This window comes from Protopterus annectens, chromosome 10.part0, assembly GCF_019279795.1.
Source record: "Protopterus annectens isolate FY-2018-M chromosome 10.part0, PAN1.0, whole genome shotgun sequence".
In the NCBI taxonomy this organism is placed as follows: Eukaryota; Metazoa; Chordata; order Ceratodontiformes; family Protopteridae; genus Protopterus; species Protopterus annectens.
Window position 1 is genome coordinate 1,025,307,260 of NC_056744.1, and position 23,050 is coordinate 1,025,330,309.

The 23,050-nt window shown below is 36.4% G+C and overlaps 1 protein-coding gene across 1 annotated transcript in view; it reads right to left on the reverse strand.

Moving 5' to 3' along the window:
- Positions 1–23,050, reverse strand: part of RABGGTB (Rab geranylgeranyltransferase subunit beta) — a 446,107-nt gene that overhangs the window by 404,589 nt on the left and 18,468 nt on the right. Inside the window, exons 2-3 of the mRNA XM_044086834.1 lie at positions 5,892–5,999; positions 2,292–2,489 (exon numbers count right to left, since the gene is read on the reverse strand). Coding sequence (XP_043942769.1) covers positions 2,292–2,489; positions 5,892–5,999 — 306 coding nt within the window. The remainder of the gene's footprint in view (positions 1–2,291; positions 2,490–5,891; positions 6,000–23,050) is intronic.

Consider the following 23,050-nt stretch of genomic DNA (forward strand, 5'->3'; position numbering starts at 1 on the left):
TACCACAGAAGAACCGCCCTTGAAGGTGAGACAGTAATTCAGAAGATGACAGGAGCAGAACATTATCCTGGGAGATATACACACACAATATCTCTGTTTAGATTATTCTACAGAGAAGGGAATCGGAGAATTGGAAAAAAGAAGTAAAAGAGCAGAGAAAGAACAAGAAGGACTGACATATGATAATATTTAGTTTGGAACAGTTAGAAGTTTGCAGCGAGTAAAAGAGCAGAGAAAGAACAAGAAGGACTGACATATGATAATATTTAGTTTGGAACAGTTAGAAGTTTGCAGCGAGTGACTCCACTGATGAATTATTGAGATCCCATACATATGTCTAACTGACGTTTGAATTCTGCTGGGGTTTTGCACTAATATGCAGGGGAAGCTTACTCTACATGTGAAAGAAGCACTGGGTGACAAATTTATCCCAGAATCAAAACCTGTGATATTCTGTCATAGAACAAAGTCTTTGGCATGGGTAAAACTGAGGAATAGCAGGCAGGAGTACTCGACATAGTTCAGAAGACAAGATACAGATCACATCATTGGATTGAGAGCATAACCAATACATATACTTTAAGAGAAGATTACATTTAAACATTCAACAGTGGAATGACCAGGTAATACGTCACCTTTCTACACAGCCATCACTGGAAGTCAGTATAAGTCTGTAATCTTTAGATGATACAACATAAAGAGAAAAAATGACTGACGCCATACATATCAATGTATTTCTTTTACCTAACTCTGTACCAATTGTACTTCATTTCTCCAATTAAACTCCTGACTCGGCTCCAGTGTGGAACATCACTGTTGGCACTGAGATACGTTTACTTTCCCTGACTGATGCAGTTTGAGTGATACGTCATGGCTACCAGAACCTGAACAGAAATAAGAAGGCTTCTGATTTGATTTTTTCCCCCATATGTCCCTTAATCCTGCTCCAGTCTAGCAAAGGACATGATATATAAACCTTTCAACATACATACTACTGACAGCAGTACCCATTAAACTGACACAGCAATGCATTATCCCCATTGTTTCCAGGAGGAAAACACTGTGGCAAGAAATTCCCAAGCTCTTCCCAAGAGACACAAGAGCTGGATACTGGCTATAGAGCCTCTGATCACTGCTGAGGACTATAGGTAAACCCTAGCTGCCAGAGCAGCACAGTAGGGAACAAAACAAGCTAGCTAGGAAGTCCCAGTCCTGTTTTTACTAAACAGAGTTTCATTTTTGAGAATAAGGAATAGTTATTTATGCATTTCTTCATATTTGATACATTTCTGTTCTTTTTTACCAACCATTCTAGTTTGTTGACTATACCACCACCAGTCACCATGTACTGAAAGTGAAGCATCCTCTACCTGGCTCACTAGCTCTGATACAATCCAATAAATATTAAGACCAACTCCTTTCAGTGGAAATTAACTCTGTGAGTTGATGTTTAGGCAGCCACTCACAAGTAGTTTGCCGTAGCAGCCCCAGCACAATGCACATCTTTTTGTATGTATGTGTATACGTGTATATGCACATGTGTGCGCCTTATGATTCAAACACTACTTTGGGCATGAGCACTGCATGTACATGTGACATCGCTGTTTGTCTTATGCTCCTTATAACACTCTGATCATATTCACAGAATGACAATATGCTTACAATATGTTGGCATATATGCAAGCACTAAAAGACATATGCTGAAGCCCATGATACCTCCTTGCCTGCAGGAGTGCTGTCCTCCTGAAGACTACCAGAAAGAAAACACTGCAACACAGCACTAGTTTCCCCAATGGCCATGACTAATACACAGTCCTATACTTGTTCCCCAGCAGATTCTCACTGTCCCAGAAGCTAACTGATCTTATTTCACATACACTGCAGGAAGAAGATCTCCCCTTCAACCATCAAACCTGACTTGTTCTTATTTCTTATAGCAATGTAATGAGGTACAGATAAAGTAATAGCAAATTTCAGGATATAAATATCATAAAAAAGTTCAAACAACACCTAACACAGTTCTGATGCTTTATATTTATTTTTTCATGTACACAATATCAAAATAAAAGTTCTTTTCTTTGGCATTTATACAGTTAAGTAATGATAAAAACAGCTAAATCTACAGTTGCTCTTGTACTACAACAAATAGTAGATGAACTTAAGAACAACCACGCTTAAAAGTATATGCACACAGAAATATACAGCAGCAGACACTGCAGTTTTCACAAAACTGTTCTAAACAAACACTGTAATCATAAAATATTAAGGTGCCTTTAGATTTCACTACTTACCTGCACAGCACTTAAGGTGTATAAAAGGTGAGGATCATGACCAATGCTAGCACTAATTCCACCACATTCATGCTGACAGGGTTTAACAAACTCCAGAATTTCATCCTTGTTCATACGATGAAGTTGCCCCATAAGGTCCATGACAGTGAGGCCCCAGTACACACCACTCATCCGCAAGTATTCTGACATGCAGTACTCCTGAAACATTATAAGGTTCTTTTACAGTGCAGTAAATTATAACATTTCAAGCAAGCATTTAGTTTCATATTATGCTGCAGTTATAACAAGCTCAATTAACTAGAGAAATTTTTTTTAAAAATTCTGAAAAACTAAGAAAATTTTAAAAGTATGTAACATTTAAAGTAAGAACTCTAGGATAAAATAATGGGCAGCAAGACAAACAAAAACTAATTTGCAAATTATTTCTCTAGAGAGGAAAGAATGTTGTGAAGCAGCAATAAAATGTCAGTTAGACTTGTAGTATGATTGAAACCACATACCTTGCCAATGACTCAGATTTAAAAGCAAGTTTAAAAGGATAGAAGTCAGCAAAGTGGGACACTTGCTCTCCTCAGGCAGCTCGGGTGGCAGCCAGTTGAAAAAGTGTACGATAGCACTATCAAAAGTGGTTTACTAAGCTGTTTAGGAAGCATGGTTCAGCAGAAGAAAATTGACATGATTCTGTGCACCATCACACGTTGAATGACAGGGGGAAGAATGAAGGAAGAAAAGGAATATCCTGTTGGTACAACATGAAAGCTGAACACTTGCATGTTAACACTGAACAGGCAACCACAGATCAAACTTTGGAAGACAAGGACAAGAAAAATGAAGTTGGACAAATCAAAATGTAGTCAGTAAATAAAAAAAATAAAACAAACAATGGAGTAGGCTAACAATTACCATGACAGAAACATGCTTAAAAAATTAATCCAAATTCGTTTTTGTACTTTTTTTGTAAGGCTATATGGCTAATACAGCCTACCAACTTGATCTTCTGACTTGTAAAGATCACAGAATCAAGTGTTGGGCTTAATTGCAAACCTATGCCAGAAGCCCTTGGCCCCACAATTACTGCAGTGTGCTCTCTGCATCAAGAACAAAGTTAAGGACTTGAAACTTACTTTTCAATATGCAATCAGGGACACAATTCAAGTTTCTCCTCTCAATGGCTCTGCCCATGTACCATCTCCAGTTCCTCAATAACGTGATTCATTATTGAACCCTTCTAGCCCTGCACTCATCATTTTTAAGGGTCACTCTGAAAATCTTCTTACACCCTACTTTGCCTCACATGATACATGAAAAAACAGTGTAGTTACCCATACTTGTTTTATGCACAGTCTGTCAAAAATGTACTATATAATTGTATATGTATACGGCTTATCTGTCTTCTATGTGAAACTCTTTATACATTGGATACCTTGCCAGGAATCAAAGTTGATTTCATAACATCTGGCCATGTAATTGTACAAAGTTCCAAATGATTCTCCTGACTGATGCACTTTTCATAACTTAGCTACCTTGGAAACTCTCGCTTAACAAATTTCTATTATCCTGTATTTTGCTATGGAGCTTTTCTCCCTAGGCCTCCACCAAAAATGGGTTCATTTCTGCCCAGTAGACTTTCCCAGTCAACAAAAGCAAATAAATAAATAAATAAAAAGTTCACCTGCTAAAGTGCTGGACTGTGCCCCACACACAAATCAGGAACATCTCCTCTTGGATTAATTTTTTAAGCATGTTTCGGTCATGGTAATTGTTAGCCTACTCCATTGTTTGTTTTATTTTTTTTATTTACTGACTACAATTAATGAAGCCTGCAACAGTGACACTGTATGAAATATATGTTTATGCATGTGCTCATGTGTGTTCATGCAACCATGCAAGTGTGTGTGTGTGTGTGTGTGTGTGTGTGTGTGTGTGTGTGTGTGTGTGTGTGTCCACGAGCATTTGCCTGCTCTCCTGGTCTCCACTGGTGGGGGAATGATGCATACAAAAAAAATCTAAGAGAACTGAAAACAAAAAATGAAAGGGTAAAGAACAACTTCTGAAATCCAACCTAAAATCTAAACTCTACAGACATACCAGAGCTAAAGTAAAAATATAAAATTCCCACTTATATTAATGACTATTTCACTGCACCAGATGAAAGGGCCACACTCCTCTTCAGTATATCAACTTGGGTACTATAAATGAACTGTTATAAAACTTCTCAGTTATAAAATGTACAAAAAAATCCTACAACACTATAATTGCCAGACCATGAACTGTACAGGCTGCAGTCACTTTTTTATGTAGAACACAAACTTCACTATATCATTCCAGTATTAGTGTATGTGCTACTAAAGCAAGCATTACTTTGAAAACTAACTCATCCTCTAACCTCACACAAAACTCTCAGCTATATAGCTCAAAAATACACACAAAAAAAAAATCAACCAGTTAAACAGCTGCATAAAATGAACCATGTCACCTATAACAACAAATTACAATGACGTAAACATTAGCAAAACGTATTTTATTTCTCTAGCTCCTCAGTCACACAGATGATTCACTAGCCCTTATGGAAACACATCAGGGAGCAGGCACATTGCTGTATCAGAGACATATGTAGTACCTCGCAGGTGATGCACAGCCCATGTCACCACCAGGGAACAAGGACAGGCAGTTTCACTAAAACCATCCACCAGGATGAGCTCTCCAAAATCATCTCTCTCCTCAAGGGAAATGAATGGGCTAGGAACAGTTCTGTCCTGGGAGGAGTGACTAGAGCAACAGATCATGGGAAACTGAAGGTCTGTGGATCTGCAGACAGCAGGGTGACAAAAAACATTAAAAATTAAAATTCAATATTTGAATTTTAATGCACTGCATAGTAAGCATGATTTATGGTATAATGCTTTATTTGTATATTTTTTTCTTTAATTCTTCTCCACTGTCACTTTGTCAGGCATTCCAGTGCCCTACTTCAATCAACCTGCGGTCCAATGCCCAAAATTTGAGCAGAGGCTCTTAAGGACATCCTGAGGTGGCACTGCTGTCCATCTTCAAGTAATTTTTTTGCACTTTTTTGAGCTACCCCATTAATTCCTTTCCCCCTTGCAGATCCAGTGGTTATGTCTGAGGAGCAGGCTTGCAGTGTAGATGTGTAGTATATGGCCCCGTCTCTGCAGCAGCTCAGCTCTACCTTTTGTACCATGCTTCCTAAAGTAACATCCCCAGCCTTCACAACCTATCACAGGAAACTACCACAGCACTGCTGGTAATCCCACCCTTCCTTATAGCTCTGTCAGTTGTCCAAGCTGCTAATCAAACCTAGGCTGGCTGAGCCATAGTCAGGCTTTCTCCCTCTGCAACACCAGAGCGGCTGCTTGTCTTGTACTTTACTGTATTTTCTCAGACTCGTTTTTCTGCAGAATACATATATCACCTCTATTAAAAAAAATAAAAACATGGCGTCTTAATTTGCCAGAAAATTTTCTATAAGGCGAACATACTTTTAGAATATCAAATAAATCAAAATATCAAAGATGTACTTTTAAATGTATAAAATATTAAATTTAAAATGTTTAGCAGATATTCCCAAAAGATACTTGCGTAGTCATCCTTCTTGGAACCATATGATGCTATGTAATCGGCATGTTTTTCCAGTAACAAAGTTTTTGGTGCATCAGATTTAATGACAACATCCTTCACTGGAGTACCCTAATAATATTAACCAGAAAGAAAAGAAAGCCTTAATATGCAGCAGAAGTTCAAAAAACAGCTTCAAAATACAACAGCTAGGTAAGAAGACATTTGACTATGTGACTGCAAGTGACAATGCCCATCGCTACATTTTATGGAAAGTATCTGGTACAATTTTTACTTTGCCTCCCACAGGAATACTATACAAAATCTGCTAATTTAACTTCGAAAGTCCAGCAAAGCCCATCTAAAAACTAAAGCACATTCCATGCCTATTAACCTTAAAAAACTAACATGCTAAAAACAAAGTAAAAAGTTACTAACTCACCAAGAAATACCAATGACACATTCAAGTGAATTACGGAAGAACACAAAGTTCAAACTGTACACAGCAATATATACACAACTTTTACCTCTGAGACAGAAACACTCTGTATTGTGGTTGGAATGTTTAAATTGATCAATAACTTGATACTTGGTCCAAGTGCCCTACAGCGTAATCAAAATAAAAAAATAAAGATATAAAACAATTTTCAGTGCAATAACTTGGGCTTAAAATGTTAAGATTCTAAATGTCTGCACTAAAAGTACATCAGTATAATAGACATTTAAATGCGTCATATTGTGCTGCCATTAACCTCAAACAACTATATGTAAAGAGAAGTAATTGTGCATGATCAAACTGGCTGAGAAGTAATTTGACAGTAAAGTTGAAAAATCTGGAGCTGTTAGATGGCAACAACCCAACCTAACATACTTGTAAGTATTTTGGGGTAACAGTACTGTAATTAAAGCTAAAACAAATGTTGTAATCAAACAGTAATAAACAAGATGTGCACTAAAGTAGATATTACTACGCAGTAATCCAAACAAACTATACATGTCAAATTAAACTGCAAAGTCAGAAATGAAAAGAGCAATCTTTATGAAAGATCTAAAATAAATGTAATATACCAACTTATTCTTCACTGAAGCCAAAAGTGGCCAAGGTCAAAATCAGCACAATGCAGTAGTACACCAGGGAATCAAGTCCCAAAAACATACTATCCAATCTCAAAACTAGCAACACAGTCATAGAGCAGTCCAGCAGTGTACACTGAAATGGGAAGAGCAGATCAAAAACAACAATCAAGAATTTTAAACTGGGCATCCATTGTCAAATGCCTTCTGACTATATCCATCCAAACTCAACTTGGAATATCCTAAATCAAACCATATCTGGATAAAATATGCAAACAAAAGTATAGACACAGACGCATCAGGTAAACTGCAATAGTCCAATTTTAAACATAGCAAGAAGTGAAACAAAGTTATGGATGAAGAAATATCAAAGACGACAAGTAGTTATTATCCAAATACTTTAATGTGTACTCAAAAAAATGCAACAGATTTAAATGATAATGTTAGAAAGAGAGCAGAGTGATGTACCCTGTTGCTATCATTAGAATATGAACACTTGTCCATTGACTTACTTAACTGAATAAACTAGTTTAAACTTCAATAAGGTGTCGTTAGCAGTATAGGTACAATAATGCGATACAATATTTGTAATACCAAATTAAAACTATATACTCCTTACAACCAGCAGCTGCAAAGCAAAAATTGTTAAATACAAGCACTCTTAAATCAGTGTTGTGATTGCCAGCAGTAGCTTAACTGGGGTACAAAAAAAAAAATTGCCACCACCACCTCCAACCCTTTTCCCCATCTGTTCTTCCCAGCTTCACACCCATTTTGTGAAGTAAACTGATATGTCACAGGGAGCTGGACTAACTTTTTCTTGACTTTTTGTTTCACATTACCTTAGACTTAATTGCACTGCACTAAATTACAATGAGGCTTCTACAAATGGGAAAAAACAAACAGTCTGAGGCAGTAATTTTACATACTCCCACATTCTGTTTGTGTTAGCAGACATAAACCCAGAGTTTGTACACTGATTTCTGAACATAGATAACCATGCTAATTTCTGGATAGTCCAGAAAAAAAAAGTGGTGGCAACTCTTAAGAAGAAAAGATCTTATGAAATAACTTGAATACCAGGCAAAGCCACTAACGAAATACCAATACGAAACATAGACAAATGGCCAGGCGCTAGGTGTGCTAAACACATGCGCAAAACACAAAGAGGGACATGAAGTGATCACAAAACACAGAGGTAATTTTTAACAGCAACAGTTTGTACTTATGTATTTTATACACCTTATAATGATTTATTTTATTATGACACTTATTTCCTCCGTTGGGACAGGATACATGGACTTGCTTTTAAAATGCTGAAATATAGGTGGTTTCTCTTTAAGAATTAACTGTTCTATTTAATTGGTTTCTATTAATTTTAATTAACAGTAGTGTTATTTAAGTTGAAGGGTGTATAATGGATTTTATTATGAAGTCCTGAGAGGAGCAGGACAAAAGCACTTAATCCTTCAATAAACCTTTTTGATTTTATCACTTCAGCTACCTCTTTGTGTTTTGTGCATGGGTTTAACACCTATCAACTGGCTCTAACTGTGTAAAGCATGGAGTACTAAGTACACAAAAAATATATATTAATACAGACAACATAAGTAATAAACAACAACAGAAATAAATTAGGTTGAATAAAGAGAAAAGTTAGTAATGTCAGAGCTATACAGTGCAGTCATAATGCCTGATTAGGGTACAGGGTAAAACTGCAATGCAAAGAAAAGATAAAAGAAACAGTAATGTGGAAAAAGGTAGCTGACAGAATTATAATTTAAATCCAGAAAAAGCTAAAGAACGTTCAGCAGAACAAAAAACAATGTAAATATTGGAAGAGCGTTGCACCACAGGTATTAGTATTTCATCTGAGTATTCAAAACTTGCTAAACAACCAAAATGGCAGAAAGACAGCTTCAAAACAATAGCTTCAATAACAGGCTTTTACCATGTTGAATCCACAATATATGAAATATAGAGCTTTGCTGTTGTAAAAGTCAAGTGGCGTTCTAATTCCACAACTTTAAAACATGTGGATGTCATAAAAAACAGAAAAAAACGAACATAAAAGTGAAGAACCCTTCTGATGTAAACAATGGACAAGCGCTTTCAGCTTTTTCAAGCCTTATTCAGATCCAAGTAGGTAAGCTGGGTTCAGTGTTAAAAGTTGGTATCATCCAATGAAACACCTCAGTGAATGATGAATGTTAACCAATCAAGTTAGTCCATTGGTACACACCTCCATAGCTTGAAGTTAAAACTCTTTGTTTAAAACAACATGACAGTTTGACGTTTCTAAGACAGACTCAGACATATTTTCATAATGAATATTAGCAAAATCTTTTCAGTAGGTTCTGGTTAAAAGAACAAGCTCTGCATAAAAGCCAAGATTTGAGAGAAAAAGGTGAAAAAAATGAATAAATAAAGATGGTCATTTAGGGCACTTCTTTTTATTTCATTTCAACGATTTCTTTGGGACATCAGAGCCTAAGTCAGTTTACCTAAGGTTTCTGTCAATAAAAACAGGTCATAAGTGAGCATAGCTCATTGCTTGTCTATTTTTAAGAAAAGGTTTTAAGGGAACACAGCCATTAAGGCCAGGGGGGGTTATCTGCTCTCAGCCGCATTATCCATTTGGCTTCCTCTCTCTCAGTCAGATTGGTCAGGTCTCCTTCTCTGGAAGTAAAATGTATCTTTGAAATGACCATGAAAACAAAGCTATGTCCCTCATGCTCACGTAAATGAAGAAAAAGAGAAGTTGTTTCCTTTCTGTTACGTATATCAGATTGATGTTTGATAATTCTTTCCTTTAGCTTTATATTAGTTTTTCCAACATAAAATGCTGTGCAGGACGTGCAGGTAGCTATGTAAACAATATTGCTGGTTAGGCAATTAGCTAATCCATGAAAAACAAATCTGTTTAGTAACCGGATGCTTAAATGTGTTGCTACAATTGATTACATTACAGGCCTTGCAGAAGCCACATTTCTTTGTTCCTGATGAATTATTATGTACGTAGTTGTTACATATTCCATCATTCCATCATTTGAGCATAAAATCCTTTTGAGATTCTTTTTATTTTTGAAAAGGAAACTTGGGTTATCTCCAACAATCTCTTAACTTTTTACCCGAAGTTAGAATTGGACAGAACTTTCTGATCACCTAGCATATGTTATCATGGTCCATAGTGCAAGTCAAACTGACCCTTAAGTTAGACTTTTTTAGGTATAGCTAGGGATGGTGTACTTTCACCTCCTCTGACCTTAGAGAAATAAAAAGGTTTGCCTTTTCCTTTACGTATGTCATTAATTCTGGTCTTGTTTAGTTCTAAACTTCTCTTTCCATATCCTCGTTGGCTGAAATTATTAATAAGCCTCTCTTCTTCCTGGAGAAAGGTTGCCTCTTCTGTACATAGCTTTGAAATCCTTGCAATTTGATTTTCAACAATGTTAGAGAAAATATGCCTAGGATGCAAGTTTCCTTTGCAAAAATAAAAAGAATCTCAAAAGGATTTTATGCTCAAATGATGGGATATGTAACAGCTACATACATAACAATTCATCAGGAACAAAGAAATGTGGTTTCTGCAAGGTCTGCAATGTAATCAACTGTAGAAACACATTTAGGCATCCGTGATCTGGTTACTAAACAGACATTTGTTTTTCATGGATTAGCTAATTGTCTAACCAGCAATATTGTTTTCATAGCTACCTGCACTTCCTGCACAGCATTTTATGTTGGAAAAACTAATATGAAGCTAAAGGAAAGAATCAAACATCAATCTGATATACGTAACAGTCTTTCTTCATTTACGTGAGTATGAGGGACATAGCTTTGTTTTCATGGTCATTTCAAAGATACATTTTACTTCCAGAGAAGGAGACCTGAACAATCTGAGAGAGAGGAAGCCAAATGGATAATGCGGCTAAGGGCAGATAACCCCCCCCCCCTGGCCTTAATGACTGTGTTCCCTTAAAACCTTTTCTTAAAAATAGATGAGCACTGAGCTATGCTCACTTATGACCTGTTTTTATTGACAGAAACCTTAGGTATACTGACTTAGGCTCTGATGTCCCAAAGAAACTATTGAAATGAAATAAAAAGAAGCGCCCTAAATTACCATCTTTATTTATTTATTTTTTTCACCTTTTTCTGTCAAATCTTGGCTTTTATGCAGAGCTTGTTCTTTTAACCAGAACCTACTGAAAAGATTTTACTAATATTCCTTCTGAAAATATGTCCGAGTCTGTCTTAGAAACGTCAAACTGTCATGTTGTTTTAAACAAAGAGTTTTAAATAAAGAGTTTTAACTTCAAGCTATGGAGGTGTGTAGCAATGGACTAACATGATTGGTTAACATTCATCATTCACGGAGGGGTTTCATTGTATGATACCAACTTTTAAACACTGAACCCAGCTTACCTACTTGGATCTGAATAAGGCTTGAAAAAGCTGAAAGCGCTTGTCCGTTGTTTACATCAGAAGGGTTCTTCACTTTTATGTTCGTTTTTTCTGTTTTTATGACATCCACATGTTTTAAAGCTGTGGAATTAGAACGCCACTTGACTTTTACAATAGCAAAGCTCTATATTTCATATATTGTGGATTCAAAAAGGTAAAAGCCTGTTATTGAAGCTATTGTTTTGAAGCTGTCTTTCTGCCATTTTGGTTGTTTAGCAAGTTTTGAATACTCAGATGAAATACTAATACCTGTGGTGCAACGCTCTTCCAATATCTACATAGAATTATAATTTATGGAAGGAAAATGCAAGAAATATTAGCAATGGGGAAAATGAAGATGACAAACAGAATAAAGAAAGTCAGTGAGATAGATGTAAAACGTTTACATATGTTTACAGTGTTAGGAGTGTGTTTGTGTGTTAACAGGGAATGAGGTAGCTGGTAGTGTTACGGTTTATGACTGTAGTTAAGTAAGTAGTAGTTTAGGCCGTGACCCGCTAAGCATGTAATGACTGATACCTTTCTAAACAAGTTTTAGGATTTTTTTTTTTATTTTTTAAATTCAACATAAAATACGTAATTTCTGGCATACTGCTCTTAACTAATAGTAGTATCTAAGTAAATACACATTTTGAGTATGTCACGGCTGTGCTGCTATGAGTTCTACAAAGGGGTTTATGGCTGGGTTAAACAGAGTTAAGTCTTAATAAGGTAGTAAGAGAGTCCTAAACATGTCATAAATAGCAGCAATTCAAAGTCAACAAATAAGTGTTGAAGCATTTTTCACAAATAAAGTTGGCACTTTAGCTTTGCAGCAATACCAATAATGTTACTACTAAACTGATTTTAAAAATGTAGTTCGATTTGATGCTAAGGATGCCGGACAATTGGCAGACAATGAATGTGCTGAAGAAAATGTCTACACAGCCGCTATATTCAATGCTACTATTCTTCATAATGAACCTTCATTTATGAGACCCCCTAATGCTTGCTCTCAATAATATAAGATTCAAGTTATAAGGCAGCAATGTCCATTTCTGGTAACAGACCATTTTACTGCTTGTGAACTTCTGCGCATAATTCTCAACATTTGTTTCAGTAGCAGACAATATCTTATCCTTGCAGCTGCTATCTTGTCCTCTCCTCAAAGGTACCAAGAAAATATGTACCTGCCTAATTACTATTCTTGCCCTCCAAAATGAAAACGTCCCCCAGTTAACTACCATTTCCACTTTCAGATCACATTTTGCAGCATCTCACAAAACCTCAACACCAATATTTTAACATAATAATTATTAAAAACAAGGCAAAATAACACTCATTCTCACGTCAGGATAAATTCATACATTACTACTAAGGAGTTGAACAGGTAGGTAAACCTTTCTATCCTAGCCCATGCAGTGTATTCATTTATGTATTGCTTTTGTTTACCAGAAATGTTTGGCTGGATAATCTACTCCTTTTCAGAAGAAAAAAGGGAGGAAATATGCTTTTATGTCCTTAGGGTGCAAGTATGTGGTGTTAATCTGTATTAACTCAGAGCATTGCCAAGTATTACTTCTAAGGTTTCTGACACAGCTGAAGAAAGCTTTGTTGTCGTCCTTAATATGGATGGCAATCCTCAACTCATGCTTGCATTTGGAGGAACTAATTTTGGTTCTAATGTGCTTTGTTGATCGTTCAGAGTTCCCCTCTAACTGATAAGGTATTAAGTTTACTCTAACGGGCTATGAGTTTCTTCCTCTTATTACATAGTTATTTATATTGGCGTTCCTCCATTGTACTTGAATCTGGCACTGTATTCATGTCTTATTGGTACCAAAGTCTCAATGCAAGCGTGGAGGTGTGCACAGAACTTATCCATGAATATGGCAACAAGTGAGGTGGGGGTCATCTAGTTGAGGAGGGTATTTGAATTTCATCAGGTCATCAGTTAGCTGGAGTATATTTGCCTTGGAATAGTCCCTAAAGACAGAGCAATTTCAAAGTAACTTCTGTCTGACACGCTGTTACTGCATGGTGGCAAGATTTCAGTGATTTGGTTAACTATGGGGGTTGAGCATGGTGGAGAGGCCACAGTGGTGAGAACCAGGTCCAATTTTTTGAGCCCCCTGTTGTTCAGATTCCAACAAGTTGGTCTAAGGAGGAGGCATTAATGAAATACATAGATCTTTGAGCAAATTTATCTGTGGTGATGTAGATTTTCCAGTTAAAGGAGGGATTGTATTTACTTATTTATTTTTTATTCTGCCTTTGTTTTACCAGATTTGTCTGCCTGAGTTTAGCAAAAAAAACACTTTTCAATGGATGCTGAAGTACAAAAGCTCCACATACCACAGACATTTTTAAACAGATATCCTGTAATGTCCATAAAACAGACATTAAAGCAATATACATTAAGTACACATACATTTGCTAATTAAATTACATTCATATGAAATAAAAGCCACTATTACAGTACAAGATACTTCTGCATTAGTAGATGATGAACACTGAGCATTTGAAGACATGCATCAGTGGGCTTATCACATGATCTATTATCTGTTTGACAAGTGCTTAGAAATTCAAAGAAATGGAGGTGAGGGAAGGAATGAGGCAGGGCAGAAAATATCAATATTGTAGCTGACAGGTGGGGTATATATCAGACTCGGAGACAGCTAAATATATCATTATAAAGTTAAATTAGATGTATAAAGGTGGGAGGTGAGCAGTGTCACTAAACTATGCATAGGCATAAAACTTTTCAGCTATTGATTAAGACTGGTTGCAGGGCGAAGGATTCTGAAAGAGGAAAGGTTTGAGACATTCATCCTGGCGATGATATACAGGAGCAGATCCACTGTGTGAAGTTTTACTTGCATTTTAAATTAATCTGCATTCTGAATGGATTTCAGTGGTAGTAATATGTGGTTAAATAATTTAGCTATTGTATTTAAATACAGAGAGTCACCTGCAGTATTAGATGATTTGGTTACAGTGATTAGCGATTTTGGAGAAACTAAACCAATCTCCCGGACATAGACAGAAGTATGGCATCTAGGTTCTTACATCTTTTTGAAGCAATCAGCTTTTTTCTCTTCTCTATACTGCTCCAATCTTCACTAACCTTCCAGTCTCACAAATGTCAAACCTTGAGCAATGTTATAAAACAGCCAAATTTGTAGTACGCTATAACAATACAACACACCACTGCCTTTCCCTCAGCAGTGTACACTGGTTAGAACTACCACATCACCTAACTACAATACACAGACTTCTCTATAAACCAAAAAATTGCCCAGCCCTTTACTTAATACAACACTAATTCCCCATTAGAATTTTACACTCTAGAGAAAATTGCTAATAGTAATGTCTTTCAGCTTTTCTTGGTTAGGGGTCGCCACTGCGGAACTCCAGTCTGCTCATGATTGGCAGGGGATTTGTACGGTGCCGAGTTGCCAGCTCAACGCCCAACCTTCAAAGAAGACACACCCATTCACACTCACACCTACCTGCATGTCTTTAATGTCACTCGACCACGGGGAGGACATGCAGACTCCGCACAGATGGTGCTCCATTCGATTCTCGGCTTGAGAAATCAGTAGATATGTATGCAGTCCTACAATTTTGAGGAGGTCCATTACCCCCTTCAGAACAAGGAATATATAATGTTGGTATATACTGATTTTTACATATCATTTAAGTGTAAAGCATTTTTATTGTCTTCCTGTGCAACTGATCCAATACCTTCTGGATCCACTCAATCACCCCAAAACTGATACGTTACAACAGGAAAAGCAAATTGGTTTACTACTTACAATTTGTTCCTACAGGTTATTAATTTAGTCTTCAAAAAATAAATTCCTTACTAAGTTTTGTTCGCATTTGTTCATGTTTTACCACTGAACTTTCAGCAATTCCCAAATATTTATGCACTCCCTCCTGCTCAAGTTCCTTTACATCACATTCCTGTCCCAGATATTTGGCCACTTGCAGTTGTGCTTTCATCTCTTGATCTGACAAACTATACAGTTTTAATCATTTACAAAAGGAAGATGAGAAGTCTTTACACTGTTGTTTTTTTGAAAGCCAAATTGTAACCATGATCTAATCTGTTAGATAATCAACTTAATGGGTTGAGGGCAAGACAAGAGAGCAGCGGTGATGAAGAGTCATCCTGGAGTATCCCCCTTTGAATTTTTATCCCTGGGATAATAATTTGTCCTTTATCATGACTTAGCTGCAAAGTGGTTTGCCACTGTTTCATTGTCACAGTAATGTAACTGATCAATGTAGTGTGCATTTTACACATCTGTAAGCACTCCTTTATCCATGAATGTGTTTTGCTGTCAAATGCTTTATCTATCCATGCCACATTTAGATTCTTCTTTTTATAATTCTTCATTACGACTTTAACAAGTGATAATTGCTCCAAAGGACTTTATTGCACTTTTGTTCTATTGCCATGATCAAGTTTTCTTCTAAATGACTATAATCTCTTTCTGCATCAATTCCAGTAGTTTATACATCATCATCAGGCAAGTTACTGGTCTAAAGTTTTTAGGAAAGCTTGCAGGTTCACTCTTAAGGAGGAGCATTATTTTTCCTGTTGCTAACCAGGGTGGTGTCTGTTTGGGATGCGCATATAGGTAGTTCTTACTCGGGGCTAAATCTTTGTGTAAAGACGTTAATGCTTTTAGCCAGAAGTTAGGTATTGCATCTGGGCCTGGGGTTTTCCATTTAGGATATTTTCTTAATTTGTTTCAATGTCTCTGGCTGTTACTTCATCTCATTTCATATTCTGTACATTTGAACTTCTTACTGTTCCTTTTACTTCTGTCTGTAATGGATATGTTATTTTTTATGTCAATTAATGATTATTTTAATATACTGTTAGCTTATAAGAAACGGTTGCATCACTTTATTTTTACTATTTAGTTGAGAAGAACAGTTTGACTTTGTTAGAGTTCAGCAGAGCTTAGCAAACATTTGGTAAATATTTCTTGTAATCATTTAACCTTGAAAGGTAGCTAAGTACTTTGCACTTGTAGGGAATTTCTCTGAGGATGTATGCTGAAAAGAAATACATAAACCATGTCAAGAATGAAGCATGAGAAGATTTTAAGCTGTCCTCCCATATGCATACCTTTTTATCCGTTTACTCCTTTCAGCCTTGGAAACGTGTTTTTGATTTAATCTCAAGTTTAGAAAGCTATAAACTTTGTAACAAAACTATTTTTTGAATTTTAAGATATAAAAAGGGTTATATATCAGTATACAGTTGAATCGCTCTATTTTGAGATATTATTTATTACAAAGCATCATGCTATTGGAATGTGTTTGCATCCAGAATCTCTGACAGCTTGTGTTCTGGACTGAATAGCATCATGATATCTGCTAACTAGTGTTCCTTTTCATATCCATTCAGCAGCTTTGTTAAGTCCACAAGGTCTTCATAGCTATTTCCCCAACATGTGTCTATTTCTACTTTTTTGGCAGTGTTTCTATTCCTTTGTTTTGTTTCCCAGTTCTCTATAGAATTTTTGGGTCATCAATGAACTGCTTATTTTGTACTTAACAGTGACACTTCCTGTCTTAACTGCTTTATAGTTTCTCTCTATTCAATCCTTCCATATTGACATTTGATTTCTTCCTTTCCTTTCCCTTATTGCTCTGTGTTTTTCTGATACGAGTTTATCTGATATTAACTTAGTTCCACAGTAATATATCCTATTTACTTCTGTTATACCACATGGATTTCTGTTAATAATCTTAATTACTGTGTTCATTTGTTTTATCAGATTTCAAACATTGTGGGTCTTATTGACTTTCTGTAATCTATTTCTTTTAATGATCTTAATATGTCTATCCATCTCTGTTAAATCAAGAAACTCTTCCCTTAGATCCTTATAGGTTCAAAGGTTAGTACTAGGCTATCGGCCCTAGGGTCTATACAAGCCTAGCCATAACAATTTCCTGGCTATATCTTCCCACACTATTTACTTCCCTGGGCCCCTTCTTCTAAACTGAGGGATCATTCCTGTTTCTATTTTTCCTGTGGGAATTCTACATAAAGTTCCAAAATATCTTCCTGTGAAAAATTCTTTTCAGTTTCATCTTGTGTCATCTGTTGCTCTTTCATATGGGAACTTGCTGACCTATAACTCCACAACATTGTCTTGTCAGAGTTGCCACTGTTTCCTGCTCCCTCCCTTGCTGTGCAACTCCAACTTGGCTTTTGTAGGCTCTAGAGTATCTTCATGTGGCAAGTGATCAGATGCTTCCTGTTCTACTCATTTCTTCTTAAACTGTGGACTCACTGTTCCATCATGATGTGACATAACTAGAGTTGGATTTTCTACACTAAACCCTTCACTTTACAAGCAATCCATAACTTGTTTCTATTTCTTTAACTTCTCCATTACTAATCTTCATTTTTACTTCCCCCTTTATGTACTGTGAAAATTTTCCATATATGGATGTATTTGTCTGTATTTCTCTTCAAAGAATTTGGTGCTGTTTTTGTACTGATTAGTTTTGCTTTCTCATTTGCATAAATATTGCACCATATTAAATCTCTTCTTCTTACCTATGTCCATATTTCTTCTTCAGAAGTCTCCCACTCCACCTTTTTCTCCTTACTTTGGCGATTCATTGTTCCATCATACTGTGACAAAACCTGCATTAGACTTTCTACAATAAATCCTTGATTTTGCAGGTATTCCACAACTTCAGGTAGTGGTAAAAAACAGTTTGGCTTTGTCCTTTGCATACATATTGCACCATATCAGAGCTCTCTTTCTTGCCCTATGCCCCGGTTTCTTTTTTATACCTTTCAAAAATCTCTAGGTTTTGTTCTTTATATTTTTACACTTCCTCAGTCACTTCTTTTTTTCCAAACTACCCAATGTTTCTTGATCTGTAGAATGTTTTTTCATGGATCTGTTGTATTAATGAGCACAGTTTTGAATCTGAAGAATGACAGGTTTTTTTTTTGTGGAAGTAATTTTCTAATTTGAGTCTTTTTGCATAGTAGTAACAATACATAATTTCTTCCTTATCCTCAATAGTCCACTGTATCATCTTTATGGCTCTTTTTTGGAGTGTCAATTTTTGTGCTTTTTTTGTGGACTACTACTACTACTTTCTACAATAGGGGAGCCATCCTTCCCCTCAGCCTGGCCTAATCCCACTGTGGTAATACCTCAGTGTCTTGAGGATTCAACACTATTATTGTTTCCAGTCCTGGCACCAGTGTGCATATCAGGATTTGGCACTTTTTTATCCTGGGACTTGTACACCCAGCTTTATTTTTAAATCTACTTTTGTCCAAAGTTTTGCTATATAAAATACAGTCTACATATCATTGTCATCTTGGTGAGATTTTGTAAAAACAAGGTTCACCTCGTGAAGGTACTCACCAAATCTTGAGGAGGAATTCAGTTCCAGCAATACTACTCTCCTTTGCTTACTGATTTTATCACTTCATTTGGAGCCCCCAGCCATCCATGATGGCACCCAGTAATTTTGTGTGGTTTATTTGCTCTATCATGGCGTTGTTGGCAGAGACAATAAGGAATGATTTTTTGATATATATGTGTTTTGGGGTAAACAACAGCAATTTTATTTTTTTTTAAGGATTCAGAAGTAATTATGAATTAATTTATCCATGTTTTAAATAAGGATTGTTGTACAAGAGATTTGGCAAAGCAGATTAGGGTTCAGTCATCTACTGAATTAGGCTAGCACTGTAGAAAAGTTACTGATGAATATCTTGAAAAGAATGGGACACCGTCGAGATCCTAGTGGCATGCCAATGTTTACTGGCAGGAAGGTAGAGAACTCTTTTTTTTTCCATTTCACTCGCTGTGCTCTGTTTGACAGGCAGCTGTGGACTCACAGCAGTGATGAGAGTTTGGGTAAAAGTTACTGCTGCAAGACCATATCAAAAGCTTTTGACAAGTCTAGGAAGACAGTGGAGACTAGGCCTCCACCATTTTTATGGGCGCTGACAATATTAACAAAATTCAGCAAAGCAGTAGCTATGTTGTGATAAGGATAGAAGCTGTGCTGGTTTGAAGACAGAAGATGGTTATGTATTACATCATTGTAAAGCTGCATATAAATATTTTTTTATTATTATTTTTGAAAGGGGAAATAAAATGTCAACTGGCCCATATTCTAAAAGATATGTTTTGACGGTGGAATAATGAATGATTTTTTTCCATTGTGAGGGGACTTTAGCAGACATGGATTAAATTAGCAGAATTTTTTGAATATTTTTTCCAGTATCAAATGTTCTCAGTGGGAGTCAAGAAAGTCTGCAGTTAAAGCCAGTTGCTCATTCTGTTCTGAGTGCAATTTATAAAGATTCCTTCATCCATCTGCAGAGCTGTTAGCAAATTTTTCCATTGCTGACTACTTTTACATGGATACAAATTGTTTGCAGGTACAAGCAATTATTCTTGAGAGTTCTGAGCTTTCTTTGTCTAGGGAAATGCAAAATGTACAATGGCAAGCAGTTCAATAAAAAATAAAGTCTGAAATTATGAGAAGTGAATGGGAGACTGCAGCCTCTCTAGCAGCCTTAAATTAATGCATTTAATAGACCAGTGTGCAATTTAATTTTATTCAAAATAGCCAGTACATGTTTTCTTAGGGCTAAAACAAAATGTTTTGTGAAAGCATACAAATTGTTTTTTCACATGAGGGAGTTAGAGATAAGAAAAGAATAGACAACAATCAGTGTAAGTGAGAACACAGGCTGCAGCATGCATGTGCTTTAGCATGGGTAATCTTAATTTTAGGTTAGGTAAGGACTGTGGGTGCAGATGTCAATTTGGGGTAATTATTCCCATCTGAAGGGTTAAACTTCATTTTTTAAGATATACATAAAAACTATGCGTCTGTTCTAAATTTATAGGGGATGGAGGTGTTCTGAAATGTAGGGTTTTTTTTGTCTTTTTTGTTTAAGGATTTTCATTACAACAAAAGTCTTGAAAATGTGACATAGGTTGAAATGAAGATGACAAAAAACAAATGTATGAAAGATCATCATGCCAAACATTATTGCGGCATGAGGCAATATAATGGCAGATCTGTGGTATTAACTATCTACTGGCAAGGGAGTAGGATTACACAAACATGTATTTATAATCCACCAAAAAATGATATTAATGAGCTTAATAAAACTTTGGGAGATATAACTGTTTTTCCGCAGGGAGTATTACTTATAGGTGGGGGCCAACTTGATCTGCAATAGTGAGGCTGTATTACAAAGCATAGAAGAGAAAATACAACAAAAGAGGGTACATTTCTGAAGAAATGTAAGAAAATATTTGGTATGGAAGATGTGAACTAAAAATTAAAATGAAGGATATTGAAGTAAAAATGAAACACTGGTGTTTTCCTCTCACACGTTAAAAAAAGAGAGGGTATTGGAAATTATTCTAAAGTTATTAGGGAAGATAGAAATTCCTACAGATGTTATAGCTAGTGAGTGAAAAAAAAAATGAAAATGGAGCTTAAAAAAAGGTAGAAATATAAGAGAAAGAGATATGGTTAAGAAGTAACAGGAAATATTTAGAGGGGCTGAAAAGTACTGCAGAATAAGGGGAAGCTCACAGAAAAAGAAATAGCAAAACAACTGAGTGCTAAACAGAAGATAAAGGAGTGTTTGGATAACATGCATGAGTTTACAAAAATTGCTGTTAGGCAACTATGTTGGATAACTCCAGAGCACAAAAAACTTTTATCACAACGACTTAGGCAACAGAAAGTAGAAAGGGGTGTCATCAAATTCAGGGAGCTTACAACAAGAAAAGTAAGCAGCTATCTTGTAGAGGTATTAAAGATGTTTCAGAATTTTTATGAAAATTTATATAAAGCACAGAAATGTGGAAATCAAGAAAGAGCACAAATGGAAATATTTACGGAAGACTTAAATATGCCCAGATTACAAGTACATGAGGATCAACAACTGAGATGAGATTAAAACTATGATGTAAAACCAATCTGCAAGAAAGTCTCCAGAAACAGATTGTATTCCTGTGGCAGTTTAGAAGTTAGAAGGGAAGAAAGTGAAAGATCTGTAAGACTGTTATGGTATTTTAAAAAGAGGGAAAGCACCAACATCTTGGAAGAAAGCAGTGATGGCTATATTACGTACAAACGATAAAGACCTGTCAAACCCAGTTTCATAAAGATCCATTTAAATTTTAAACCAATATTATAAAGTGTTTTTTTGTCTATAACAGTTAAAAAAGAATGGAAAAGGCATTGCCAAAACTGAGAGATCTAGAACAATGTGGTTTTGTGGAGAGGAGGAATCATAACATCTGGCAACATTCAACAGAACAATGATGAACCAGAGGGAAGCAGTAAATAAGAAGATACTGCTTCTGGGATTTGTATCAGTAGGGCAATGGAGGCAGTCCCATTTCCCAATACAATAAGGTTAATTAGGATCATATATGAGGGATGGGAGCAAAAATTAAGATGGGGAGGTTCCTCTCTGACAAGTTGTGTTTGAACAAAGGAACCAGGCAGGGGTGTCCTCTTCCCCTGTTATTTGCATTAAGCCACTGATAAAGAAAATAAGGGGCATTATTTGAAGATTATGAAAAGTTTGTACCTGATGAAACCAGAAAAGAACATATCAGTCTTGTGACACATCTTAAGATGGTTTCAAGTCTTTTCAGGATATAAAATTAATGAAGATAAAACAAAGGGTATAGCTGTAAACTATGTACACACAGAGGAATTGGTCCAGCAATATCCATAATTACTGGAGCATGGTAAAATGAAGTACTTATGAATTCTTCTTCTTTCGGCTTTTCCCGGTTATGGGTCGCCACAGCGGATCAGCTGTCCGCTCATGACTGGCAGTGGAGTTTTACAGTGTCGAGCTGCCAGCCCCGCGCCCAACCTTCCATAGAAGGCACACACTCATGCCTCAGGGCAATTTAGAGTGTCCAATCCACCTACAGCATGTCTTTGGGATGTGGGAGGAAACCGGAACACCCGGAGGAAACCCACGCGACCACAGGGAGGACATGCAGATTCCGCACAGAAGGCACCCCAGCAGAGGATCAAACCGGAGAACCTCTTGCTGTGAGGCAGCAACGCTAACCACTGCACCACTGTGGCCGCCCAAAGTGAAGTACTTATGAATATGGATTAAAAAGGATTCTGTTATGTAAGCTAAGGATATGTGGAGAAAAACGAAAGAAAAGATAACACAAAAATTGAGAAAATTGAAGATCTTGTTTATGTATATGGTTGGCAATCTACAAGCAGTGAAAATGTTTTTAGTCCCTTAAGTTTTATACACAAGTCAAAGCATATTTTTGTCACCCATAAGAGAATACAACAATTAAGAGTTGAACGAATTTAAATGGGATTGGAAGAGGGCAAGGGTCAATTGGCTGATTCTTCCAACAAAACAAGTGGTTCAGGATTACCTGATTTGAAGGATATTTTAGAGCTACACAGATGAGGCTCATATGCACAGCACACGCAGAAAGCTATAAATCAAAGTGAAAGGGGGTGATTATGAAAGATAGGGGAAATTCATAAAAATAAGAAGTGAGTGAGATTTTGGGTGCAGATCCTTAAACAGAGGAACAAGAGCAGAAAGGGATGACTGCAATTAGGGGTACAGAGAA